The following is a 13,222-nucleotide window of genomic DNA, read 5'->3' as shown; positions in this document are numbered from 1 at the left end:
GGCCACTTGGCAACATTGTAGATAAGGATCGGAGAATATGGGTATAGAGTCATGAATATGCATTTATATTAATTTTGTTTCTCTCTCAATTTAAGGTATATGAAATTGGATTTGGATGGTCTTAAGAAATTGCTCACAAGTATTATGTTGTCTCCTTTAGCATAGATGTTCCAAAATATGGGTACAGAGGATCATAAAAAATTGCTAGATTGAAATGAATATGAGCGTGGGATTAGTATATATGCAGGTTATCATCATCCAACTTTTAATATTTCACCAACTGCACTAGTTGGCATCCACACGATCACCGGTAAATTCTTTAACTTGTAAACAGTGACATATCCATAAAGTGGTCCTCCAAATCAACCAATTTTTTGACTCTTCGGGTGCAATATAACAAGTTATTTGTGAGAAGTCATACATCCATGACTTTCACTTATTTGTCTCCTCCTCATGAAATGGACAAAAATTATATGGGGCGGGCACTGGAGAAGAAAGTATAGGGTGGGCTTCCTATTTTACGATATTTCCCCTATTAACGAAATCGTCACTTTCTTAATTGGCAAAAAAGGAAAAAAAAACTTATGTGCGGCATCTTCTTTCTTTCTCATTAAACCTCTCCATCCATTCTCTTTCTCGTCATGCTATCTCTCATGTCCATAAGGTCTTCCCTCTCCTTTCCAAGTCCATTTCTTCTCCTCCAAATATCTCTCTTTTTTAGAATTTTTGCACCTAAGAGTTTATGAAATCTAAGAAATAGTATGTATATAATTTCTTATGTTAGGTAAAGTTAAGAATATGTATACAATGTACTGGTACTGATAAATACCATATTTTAGAAATTATGTATTGATTTACCTAAAGGTATGGATTGACTTGCTAAATGACTAATTTGTTTGATGTGTGTCATCCAATCTTATAGTGTATATTGGTGAAAAATATGTTCTAAAAACTATATATTGATTTACTTAGCGGTGTGTACTAAATTATTACGAGATGTGCATCCAAAAAGCTTGCAGTATGTATCAGAAAAATGGTGAGTGTGTATCACCTAACCACGTAGTGTGAAAATGATGTTTTAGAAATTATGTATCAATTTATTTGGAAGTATGTATGAGGTTGCTAGATGAATAATTTGCTAAGTATGTATCATCCGATAGTGTATTGTATGCTGGTGAACACCATATTTTAAAAACTATGTATTGATTTATATATATTGGCTTATTAAATGACTAATTTATTTTGTGTGTATCATCTAGCCATGTAATACGTATCCATAAAAAATATATTCCGGAAATGAAGAAGAAAAAGGATGCCGTGTGTGATTTTCTTTTCTTTTTTAGTTTTTATTTTTAATCACAGGACTAACAACTCTGTTAGTAGGAGGAATTTCTGACTTTTGGATTTTTTTTTTTTTTAAGATGAGCACTAAAACAAACGTGACAAAATAGACAATCCGTCCCATATTTTCTTCTCTAATGCCCAAACCATATGATTTTTGTTCTCATGGAATACTAGTGAAATTACTCATCTACTTATATCTCCATTATTGCTTTTGCATGCAATATTCCTTGAAACTGTTTTTCTAGCCATTGTATTTGAACAGCCAACCTTAATTTCTTTGGGCAAGACTCGGTAGATATAGCACTTTTTCTCCCTTTTCACATGTAATTTCTCTATCACCCAAATTGCGTGCTGGGAAGTGTGAAACTTAGAGTCGGTACAAGCTAGAAACAACAATTCATGTACCTTGGAAATGGTTGCCAACTTGGATTCCCCTCCTTCTCTGGGCTTCAGACCTCGAGCCGAGACTTGGTGCGGTACGGTGGGGACGGAAGAGAACGCCCGGTCGCTTTTCCACGCCAACTATCAGTTCCCTAATCTCCCATCGAACTTGGGTCACTACTGTACGAACATCGTCTCACGCGGCTTTTCCTTCTATTCATATATGTTTTCTCGATAACTTCAATTCTATTCATATTTAATTTCAGATTCTATTCTGTTCATACTGATAGAAATTGACCCAACCTTATTGTTCTCAAAGGGCGATGGCCCACGAGAGCTTTCTAATTTTACGTCATGTAGGTTACCCTTCAAATCCATTAACCAAGTGTCTAAACCCATCACCGGAGAGCTCAGTCACCGGGTAATCTTAGCAGTTCTGGAATATATTAGCTTTAAGCTAAATCAGTATTTGTTTGCACTTTTCATCTTATTAATTTGTGATTCCATAAGTTCCTTAGGGCATGTTCATCTTCCCTTGTATGAATCTACCGCTGGATGGCTGCTTTGAGATCTGAATAGATGGATAAATGAAGAAGTTCGGAGTGCTTTAAGATCTGTTGGAGGATGTGATCCAACGGTTGACATCATGAAAAATGATCAATCATTCTTTCACATGAAAGATGGGAACCCAAATCCTAATATAAGGAGGTTGCGCAAGGTTAATTTGCCCATAAGTGATTGAAAGGAACACAAAATAGGATATTCATATATCACCTCAAATAGCAGGTATGGTACAAGCACACATGCACACACATACATGCACACATACTTATGCATATATATGCATGCCCATGTAAAGAGAGAGATCACAAATGACAAATACATGCTGGAACCCTAGAAGGATAACCGTACCACCAATGCATTAGAATGCAGCAGTAGAAATGGTAGCAAAATTATGGATTATATGACAGGTAGATTCAGCCACCTTTTATTCAACCACAACCTAGCATGCAACCTAGTCTGTATAAATTTCCTGCACCATCATATATCCTTGTAAGTATAACTTATTACATATTTACTCTTCAAAAATCATTATGTACATATATCTCCAAAAATATCTCTCCCACAAGTTTTTTTGACTAACAATATTAAAACCTTTATTTTAAGAGTGAAACGATACCATTACCTTTCTCATTAATATCCTTAAGAATTTTAATATTTAACTTATATTACATAGAGCTATATTTATGTATTATTGTTTCAAGAATATCAATGTAAAATGATAATAAAATCATTTTTATACCTGAAAAAGTTATTTATTAACACTGCTAGGTCAAAAAATAATGGGATGTGTATCCTTGCAAATATTGGAAGATTTGAAAAGATATATGTAAATAAAATTTTCTAAAGGATAAATATGTGACAAGCGGTATATATGCAAAAAATACACTAGATTTTAATGATTGAGATTAACTTCATTTAAAGAAAGTGTTGCTAATTAGATTAATTTCTGTTCAAAAATAACTGAATTGCACTCAACTTTGGAAGTGAGGCTAGAACTGAGAATAAACCAACTTGAGTTAGCATAAGCTCTAGACCATATGTCCAACCAAATTATACTTGTACCATGGAAGGGTTAGTTATTTCTTCATTCCACCCCATGATTTGTTTGTTTGGGCAAAATTCAGTGTACAATAACTCATGATTCACTGAAATTAAAAAAAAAGGCCCAATTATAACTCCTGCCCGCCTCCAACTATCACCAATAAAAGAATTGATTGAGACTTTTCTTTAAGCAAACAAACATGATTAACAATGCAAGAGTGGCCAAGGATTGGCTTCTAGCTGCTTATGATTTGATGAACTAATGTTTTGGAAGTTCAGCATCATATCATCAGTAATATGCCATCACTTGGCAACAAAGCAATGTGCTCAACGAGATAATGTGAAAGGTAAGCACAATTAAGGTGCGTTCCTGTTAAAAGCCCCTGCAATTAGAATTTTTGAGGTCTCATTGGCATAGGACCCCTACCTGCTATTATCCATCACATCAGAATGGATAACATCAAACACATACCGCAGCTATACCATTCTCCCGGAATAAGTTTAGAAGACTCCAAGCGTAGAATTGGTGTCATCTATGTTAACCGGGTCCAGGATATGACGAAGCAAGATTAGCTCTTCAAATTTCAAATTATGCTGTTGAATATTGACCAATTTTGTATAACAAGTTTAGGAAGCAATGCACACAGTCAGGGATAGGGTCTCTTTTCTAAGAAGGATTAACGACATCAACTTCAGAAAATAGCAAGTGTACACATCTTCATTAGCTCTTACTATCAGGAAAATTCATTTAAATGATGCTCAGATCTTCTGACTGATGAAGTGGGTTGAAATCTACCGTATCTATGATTGTTAAGAGAATCTCATAATGAGAGCCCTGCCCGTTTCACCTGTGTAACAAAATAGAAAAGGATACAATAATCAGTACATTGCCTCCTCAAAAAACGCCAAGCAATAATACTGAACCAAAAACAAAGCCTGCAACAATTCAATTTTAGCATGAGAATTAGCAATATTATCTAGACATTATTTGTTCCAGAAACAAAAGGCACAAAATGTCTAGTCTAGAACTGGAAATAGGTCAAGGAAAGGAAGTTCATATAAATTTACGTCCTTCTGTAGAAAACTATATATCTTTAACATGCCAGAAAATAATTATGAAGTTCGTTTGTGGTAAAAGAAATCACAAATCAAGAAAATTTAGTTCACATGAATACAAATTCTCGATTCACATGTTTTTCTGTAGAAAAATATATGTTTAAGATTCCAGGAAAGAATTTATGAAATTCGTAAATTGTATGAGCAGTCACATGTTTGGAATTCAGAAACAATTTGGCTTGGTCAAAGCTAAATTACAGGTAAAAATGACGAGCATTTACAGAAAACTAAAAAAAAAAACAAGGTGTTTAGAAATTCCACAGAACCAAAATAATGATGAACCTAGCAATAATACCTGCAGAGGCTAAGACATCAATAGCTGCCATTTCACCAGTAACAGAAATTATTAACATCATTAACCTATAATCCATGAGTATTTCAGTGTCATAAATAATTAGTGAACCTTGGCAGAGAACCAAACATCTGTAGACTACATAATCTGTGAAAAGAAAATCCTAAATAATACATTCATTTTGGTATAGCTTTGAACCATTCAGCCACTGGAAAGTTCATTAATAATTTGAAACAATCTCAATTCGATGGAATATATACTCAATAACTCAAGGCTCAACTCCCCAAAAGGCGGGCAGATGGACTAAACAACAAGAGAAGATTTTCTTGCACATAATTCATCTATCTATGCTCCATTTGGTGCAAGAATATTCACTTGTTAGCATTAATCCAAACATAACTAGGACAGCTAGCCGTGCCTAAAGTAGGATATATAGGTAAAAACAACAAGAGTAGGATATTATAGACAACATTATATTCCAAAGTCAAATCACTACCATTTCTCAAAATTGTTCTGCACTATACAATTATGAACGGAGCCTTCAGAAAAGAGAAGAGAAATTTGGAATAATTAAATCCACAAGTCCTCAGGCTCCATCCAAAGCAAGGTCACTTATTTGGTAAAATTTGATCTTCATTATCCAGTAGATTATCGAAGTAAAAAGCCACATCACTTTATATCCCGACACCTCCCTGTCCTCACCCCTTGATTGTGTTCCCAACACAACATCCTAGCTCCCCACCCCAAGGAAAAGAAAAAGGAAACCAAAAACGGAAAAAAAAAGAAAAGAAAAGGCACACATATTAACACCTTGTTCTGCCAGCCTCTCTTCACCTCCCTCTGTAATCTACCATCTGCTTATTAATCCACCCTAAGAATTCCACCAACTTTGCCCCTCTACACACCTCACCTCCAACCTCCTGCCTCTTCACCTACCCATCCCATTCAACCCGTCATGAGAAACAACCATTGCAGCTAAAGTTTATGATAATTTTTAACCCACCAAAATCACATTTGATGGAGATGGAGTCGAGGGAATGAGGATAGCTCCAGAACTAAAAGAACCAAAAATCACTGTTAATAAAGTGAGATGATAAAAGAAGTTGAAGAATAAAGATTGCAGGAGTGGGAGAGACAGATGACTCCAAAAACCCAAACATGCTTACCTTCACAAACCTTACTGAACACAAACCCCAAAATAGTGTGCCTGGTTCCAACCCTCTACCTAACATTTCAAAAGTCTTGAATCTTTGTCAAAATAAAACCAATTCCACCTCCAAAAATAACCCCAAAAAACAACAAAAAATACAAGAAAATTAATAAAAATCTAACAGATGGTTTAGTAGATAAATTATTGGGATTGTATGAAATTTTGGTGAGTAATATATAACCTTCCCATTCAATTGTAATAAACTATCAATATAAACATTAATACAAGCATGATCTTGTTGACTACGAGAGAAGAGCCAAATGTTGGTATTTTATGATAAGTTAGAAATGCTTTTTTATAATCTTTACAATATGTAAATAATTCTCAAATAGGCTAAGATCGAATAAGTCCTCGAGATCTAAAGTTTGTCAGTCTGTAAAGATTACTACAGACTGAAGGCTGGAGCTAGAGAAGGTAGAATCACACTTCAAATAGGACTTCTATATGATCTCATTAGTATGAGGTTATCAAGTCCTAATTCTTCAAGAAGGTCTACCCATAGAATAAGTTGAAATAGATACACAATGATTTAAGTTCAAACTACTTTTGATGACAACAAAAACCGCCTACGTAAAGCGATAATCTTCATATTGTGAAGTCCTCCAATTGCATGTGAAATTTCTTTTCTATGAAGTTTCAGCTTGGAATATTCAAAGTAGAGACAAATAGATATACAGCCTCATAAGACAACTTGGACTGAATAGAATAACATCCAGATATCAGAGACATTTAACAGAACAACAGAATAGACAAAATATATACCTGCACACAAGCATATAAGTACATGTGTATATAACAGAAGTAATAACCATCATTAATTATGTGTAAACCTGAGAGAAAAATGAATTCCAAGATATATATGACGAAATATGCTTCCAAAAAAAAAAAGATACTAATTGAAGGTACATCCGTATAAAAAAAAAAGATGCTATTCTTCCCATTTTCAGAGTACGATTTAAGCAGCATATTTGAATCGCTGCTTGGATCATATCTGCACACAATTGCCAGGACTAGGAGTACTGAAATATGCCACTTAGAAATAAGTAACTTGATTAATTATCTTGCAAGTATGCCACTATCAACAAATTGCCAACATTATTGTTAACATGATACTCACAATTCGGAAACCACTCCATTTAGAAGTTGGCCATGTAAAGGATCATGACTAATGCAAACAATCAAACAACCAGAAACAGTACTAGTATTGATGATCAATATGCAGGGGTCTGCACAGGTCTGGTCAGGTTGGTTTGGAGCCAAACCCGAATTAGAACTGATTTAAACCGGCTTCCCAAAACCGAAACCGAAATGACCATCTATAGATACCGCTTGAAACCAACCTGAAAAATTCAGTTCGGTTTATCGGATTGATATTCTATTTTATATATAAAAGAAAATATAAAAAAATTAAAAAATGATATATATATATATATATATATATATTTGTATATATACACATGGGTCAGGTTGAATCGGATCAGTTTGAATTGGTTTTCTAAAAACTTAAACCAAAACCGAACCGAACTTTTTTTGGTTCTAGACATTCTCAAACTGAAATCAAACCGAATTTAAGAACCTGATATAAACCGAACCGAAAAGATCGGTTCAGATTGGATTTGCAGTTTGGCTGGTTTTTTGCACACCCCTATCAATATGCCTTGCATGAAACTCACCAAAGTATCTTGTTAAGAAATAAATGACTTCCACATTGAAGAATAGTTCATCTAGAATAAATGCACTAATGTTAAGCATATGATACACCTGTATCCTAAGCTTATCCAACGAGCTCACAAAAGCCCAAATACACAATAATACTCAAAAAGAATGCAGTTACCTCAAGATAGATTGACGGTTATTGATCTGGATTATAAAAGCTACTGCTCTTTGAGACGCTTCTCAACTTCTTCCAATTCCTTTATCTCCTTATGGTATTTGCAAACACGGTAGATACACCTGTTCGCTCAAATAAAAAAAAACTGCTCTTGAGAAAAAACAAGCACAAAGTTTGCATGCCTAATAGAGAAAGGTGACATGATCCAGTACCAATAAAGAAGACATGCTGAGACACACAGAATAACATTCCTTTGAGCTTTGAAGATCTGCACAGCAGTTTGGCATCATATTAGTTGTATAATACCCCACAACTTCAAAAAGTTGAAAACTATTGCCTCTACCAAGATGTGTACACTGTTTGTTCAATTAAAGAAGTCCCCATCCAAAAAATTTTAAGTTTTATCATTTCTTTTGATGTTATTCACTCTTTACAAGGAGATACCTCCTCCACAAAAATAAGGGCTTTCAAAATCCCTTCACCTCCTCCACAAAAATAAGGGTTTTCAAATCCCTTCTCAAGCTTGCATCAGGGTATTTTAAGTTTCTTACATGTCCCAGACCATGATGAACCTTGACACAAAACCCAAATATTAAAGCACTAACCCATACTGTAGCATATTATATAACATATTGACAAAGTTAGCAAATGATCTGGTGGTACATATCATGATTCGCAGCATATTAATATGGTGTGCAACAACAAGAGCCAATTCACTTATGGTGCTGGTGTATTTTTTGCTTACATTGTTAAGTAATTTTTTATCATTATTTGTATTGCTCATGCATCTAAGACTCTCCTAACCACAAGTTACTGTATTTAAGTAATAATAGTCTCTTACAGGTTTTTAGCCTAAAATGGATTCAATACACACATCTTCACCATGGCTTAGGTTGTAAGAATTAGAAAACATATGTTATTTGACATGCTAAGAACAATATAAGAACTATCAAACTCTAGCCGGTCATGTATTCAGCCTTGCTATTTATGAGGGTAGTGGGTAATTAGAAAAACAGAATGGTAGATCAGAACAGTTTAGATCAAAACATGGTCAATCTTTTATAATCACATGAACCTAGCCAACAGACAAGGCTATAAGCAGTCTATACCTAAGTTTCTAACGTCCTCTCATTGTATTTGGTTCCAAACTTAATGCATAAGCACCGTAGCTGAGCATATGATTACCTAAATCATAAACCGCTCTTTGCTAATAGTTTTTATCAAGGGATAAATCCAATGTCATAAGACACCTGTCCAAAACCTTTATTAAAATTCGAACTTCCTCCAATACCAACTTATTATTTCCTTTTCCCCTTCAAACCATTTCCACAAATCCGAACACCTCCCCACGCTAGGGCTGCACAGATCTTAGTTTCAAAGCACATATAGCTTTGCACTTTCTAAAGAATTAACTTATGGCTAATATTCAAGAAAATAAACATGAAAACTGTAAGTTCTAATAAAACAGTATAATGTTTCTTCACGAGACGAGGACAAAATTCAAAGCTCAACTGGAATTTTAATATGAACAAAGTAAAAGTAATGAGCTTTCAATGGACAAGGAAATTAAATTTGGTGCTAAAAATAACTATTATAATGTGATTGGTAATACCTAAACATTATGACAAAGGAACCTAAAACTAAATGGTTCTGGTAAAGCCTTATTTGAGACAAAAAGTCTTGCAATAAAAATCCAACCGAAATCAGGCCCACTCCCCATACTTGTTAGTGGTCGTCGCATATCCGACAACATTCTCATCGCCCAGGAGTTTGTGCATAATTTACAGAGAGCCCCTTGTAGACGAAGCCTCATGGTCGTCAAGCTGGACATGGAGAGAGCTTATGATCAGATGAGCTGACATTTCCTTGCCTACTCCTTGGAGAGTTTCGGGTTTGTTGAGGATTGGATCCGGTGGGCTATAGGATGTGTTCGATCCCCTTCCTTCGCCATCCTGATGAATGGTATGCCCACCCCCTGTTTCGTCTCCACTGTTAGCCTCCGGCAAGGTTGTCCCCTTTCCACCTATTTGTTCATTATCTGTGATGATGCCCTGTTCAGAGCTCTTCGGGCTGCATCCTTGTCTCGAGCCATGGAGGCCTATAGGCCTTCCCCGATAGCTGAGCAGATTTTCCACCTCCTCTTTGCGGATGACTGTATGCTTCTTGCTCGAGCCACGAGATAGTACCATGAGGATCGAGGATATTTTGGAGAACTACAGTGCTACCTCTGGTCAATGTGTCAACCTTGCAAAGTCAGCTGCCTACTTCAGCCCGAAAACCAAGCCTACACTCAAAGGCAGTGTTAGGGAGATGTTGAGAGTTGGAGAACAAGTTGGCTGCTGTAGATATCTGGGAGTACCAATTACAGGGAGGCATCTTCGGAGGGAAGATTGTGACGAGGTTGAGCAGAGCATTTGCAGGAGACTGGAGGGGTGGCAGGCGAGTGCCCTCTCCATGATGTGCAGAGCAACGCTGGTGAAATCGTTCCTCAACTCTGTTTCGGTGTATCTTTTGGCCAACACTCTTATGCCCAAGATGATGCTGCAAAGACTGGAGAGGATGTTTAGGGACTTCATCTAGGGTATGCGGGATGGAAGAAGAGGTGTTCATCTTATGGCTTGGGAGATTCTAAGTCAACCTCAAAGTAGTGAAGGCTTGGGCATCTGCTTTTTGCTGATGAGGAGATAGGCATTGGCGGCTAGACATGTGGCCCGGTACCTACTTGAGCCCAAGGAATTATGGAGTGCCCTGATGAGAGCTATATATAGCAACCAGACCAGAGTATCAGACTTTCAGACCAACAGGCACTGCTCCATCTGGCATGACATGTGCTCTCGTGCCTCGAAGGTACTAGCTCACATTAGATGGGTGATCGACGACAGTCAATCAATTAATGTTCGGGAGGATATCTGGATTTCGGACCTGCGTTTGCGACTATAACCCACTATGGTCAACGCGGACAGCGTGGGTCTTAGGGTGTGTGACCATTTGAGACCGGGGGAAAGGAGTTGGGATGTAGCTACGGTTCAACGACTTTGGGGAGCAGTTGACGGAGAGGATCCTAGCTATGCTGGTTCTAAGGTTAGGTAGACCGGACAGAAGCATATGGGGCTCAACCTGCCAATCCAAGGTGAGGGGTGATGAACCAGGAAGTTGTACAGAGTCACTGCGCCGCGATCGACCGATGGAAGATGGTCCTCGAAGCTCCAAATCCACCCACGGATCACATTGTTTCTCTAGAAGGTGGAGTGGGGCAGGTTGCTGACTAAGGGGGTGCTTTGCAGAAGAGGGGTGACTCTCTCCCCTAATTGTGATAGATGCTCGGAGGTCGAGGAATTAGTGGAGCATGTTCTCTTTGGATGCCCAAGGGCTGCAATAATGTGGCGCCTAACAGGGACGAACTACAGTTTTCTACACTCTCCATCCCCAGCAACAGCTTTCTTTGTTACTTGAAGGAATCTATGAAGAGACCTATCAACTCAGCTAGTGGTGTTAGATGCGCCTACATTACTTATCATGTCTGGTTAAGCCGGAACACCAGAGTTTTTAAGAATAGGTGCCAGAGCCCAAGGTATGTAGTTTACAGGGCGCTCATCCATGCAGCAGTGCATGACCAGGCTAAGTCCGTCAATGGAACTGGGACAGTGAGAAATATTTAAGGCTCCCATTCAGCTCTGATGGTGCCTCGGGCGATATTAACCGCCTGCGAGCCTCCACCACCGAACCTTCTCGAGGTGACCTTCGACGGTAGTGTATTGAAGGATGAAAGAAGAGACGGAGCCAAGTTTGTTATCAGGAGTGTTGATTCCAACTCGAAGAAGATTCCACAAATGTCATCCGATGGATCTAGGGTCATACCAGGGCTGTCATCGAACAACCTCTACTATGCAATATCCATGGTCTTCTGCAGGGTTGTCTGGTAATTCAGGTCACTCGTGTTCCAGGAGGCGAATAGAGCGGCCGATTGGCTAGCATCCTTCGTCGCCTGGTGGTCGCCTGGGTTGTATGATGCTACCCGTGTTATCCAAAAAAAAACCAGGCCCACTAGACATCTATCTTGAGACGGATAAACGGACGGGAAAAAAAAACAAATCTACCTAGATCACAAGGAAAATCCACGCTGCTAGAAAGTTTCCAAAAATCAGCAGCACAATCGTTATTTTTTCACACCGAAAGAAGGAAATATTAACAAAAAAAATGTTTTGCCACAATCCGACCCTACAAAGAGGACATCCGACGTTTAGATTGACCAAAATTCCTTAATAAAGGCACAAATTTTATCTAGGTATGTGCACCGTTTCCCAATTTGAAATGCTAACTGAACAGCCAAAGGGCAACCAATCGCCGTTCTTGAGAAAACCCATCTCATTATTAATTAATTAATAAAATCAAGTCAAGCATCGAGCGAGGGGCTTACAGATTTCTCGTATCGGATCCTCTCATCCGTGGTGCAGACATCGCCGGCGCAGATCAGTCGATGCTCGTTTTTCCAGTGAAGATCTACAAACGCAGAAGGGAACAGAGATCACATCAAGCTATCGCCCTATCGGAAAGAGATAATTGACGACTTGGGAACAGATAGAGAGCGGGAAAGGACCCAAGAGCTGGAAGCCGGCGAAGGGGAGGACGCCGGTGAGGGGCTGGAGGAGGAGGGAGGCGAGGGCGACGATCCGAGACTTGATGAGCCTCGGGGACGGGAGGGTCACCAGCACCGCCACCGCCGCCTCTGCCGCCACCACCCACGACAGGATCATCCACTGCAGCGCCATTCTTTTTCCACCGAGTAATTCCAATTCACCCTCCCTCTCTCTCTCTCTCTCTCTCTCGGAGCTTCGAAGACGTCGATGAAAGAAGCAAGAAAAGAAAAGGGCGAAGGGTGTCATTCATGAAAGCTAACGGTGAGATTACCGCTTCCGCTCGGACGTGCGAGAATGCATACAAATTTCTATGCGGACTAATGATCTGCTGTTCTCTTAAACTCCTTGTCGTTCAAGGTCAGTCTAACAGTATAAGGAACTCCACCAAAATCGAAAGAATTGAAATCCATGTTCGGTATTTTATAGTCCCCAATTTCTTTTTTCTTTTTTCCAAATGGCCGCAGATGAGACAATTAAGATGGTTCGATCTTTATCTACTCAAAACTCTTTATATGCTCCTCATTGGGGCAGGGCACAAACCCAATAGCTCAACCCAGTCATTAAAAATTAATCAGGTAAAGAGCCAATTTTGCATTTTTTTTTTTTTTTTTTTTTGGTACAAGTAGGGTACAGACTAAAATTAATCAGGTAAAAAGCCAATTTAGCTTTATTTCATGTGAATCATATGCAAGCTTGCTCCTGCACCTCAAAAATTTCCTCTCTAGAGATGTGAATCAAGGCCATTTATATGTCCATTCACAAGAATTGTAAATATCAAAGTTCCAGAGCTCACTTGGCTATTCCTA

At 38.2% G+C, this 13,222-nt stretch overlaps 1 protein-coding gene across 1 annotated transcript; it reads right to left on the bottom strand.

Annotated features, from left to right (window-relative positions):
- Nucleotides 1–3,886: 3,886 nt before the first annotated feature.
- On the bottom strand, nt 3,887–12,637 carry LOC103713366. The gene is made up of 5 exons (XM_039127099.1): nt 12,377–12,637; nt 12,197–12,279; nt 7,992–8,047; nt 7,783–7,901; nt 3,887–4,178 (listed from the first exon to the last, which is right to left on the bottom strand). Exons 1-4 carry the CDS (start codon nt 12,546–12,548, stop codon nt 7,823–7,825), a joined length of 390 nt encoding a protein of 129 aa, XP_038983027.1. The 5' UTR covers nt 12,549–12,637; the 3' UTR covers nt 3,887–4,178; nt 7,783–7,822.
- Between the last annotated feature and the right edge of the window lie 585 nt (nt 12,638–13,222).

Source organism: Phoenix dactylifera, chromosome 6, assembly GCF_009389715.1.
Source record: "Phoenix dactylifera cultivar Barhee BC4 chromosome 6, palm_55x_up_171113_PBpolish2nd_filt_p, whole genome shotgun sequence".
Taxonomy (NCBI): domain Eukaryota; kingdom Viridiplantae; phylum Streptophyta; class Magnoliopsida; order Arecales; family Arecaceae; genus Phoenix; species Phoenix dactylifera.
The sequence above is the reverse complement of the archived record's forward strand: the minus strand, read 5'-3'. Positions and strand labels throughout refer to the sequence as shown.

Bases quoted from the DNA above. Each gene is read 5' to 3' on its own strand.
- LOC103713366 (XM_039127099.1), bottom strand. From the start codon at position 12,548: ATGGCGCTGCAGTGGATGATCCTGTCGTGGGTGGTGGCGGCAGAGGCG. The intron at 12,280-12,376 runs GTCCTTTCCCGC...CTGCGTTTGTAG, and splicing joins CGCCGGCTTCCAGCTCTTGG to ATCTTCACTGGAAAAACGAG. The intron at 7,902-7,991 runs GTACTGGATCAT...TTGAGCGAACAG, and splicing joins TCAGCATGTCTTCTTTATTG to GTGTATCTACCGTGTTTGCA.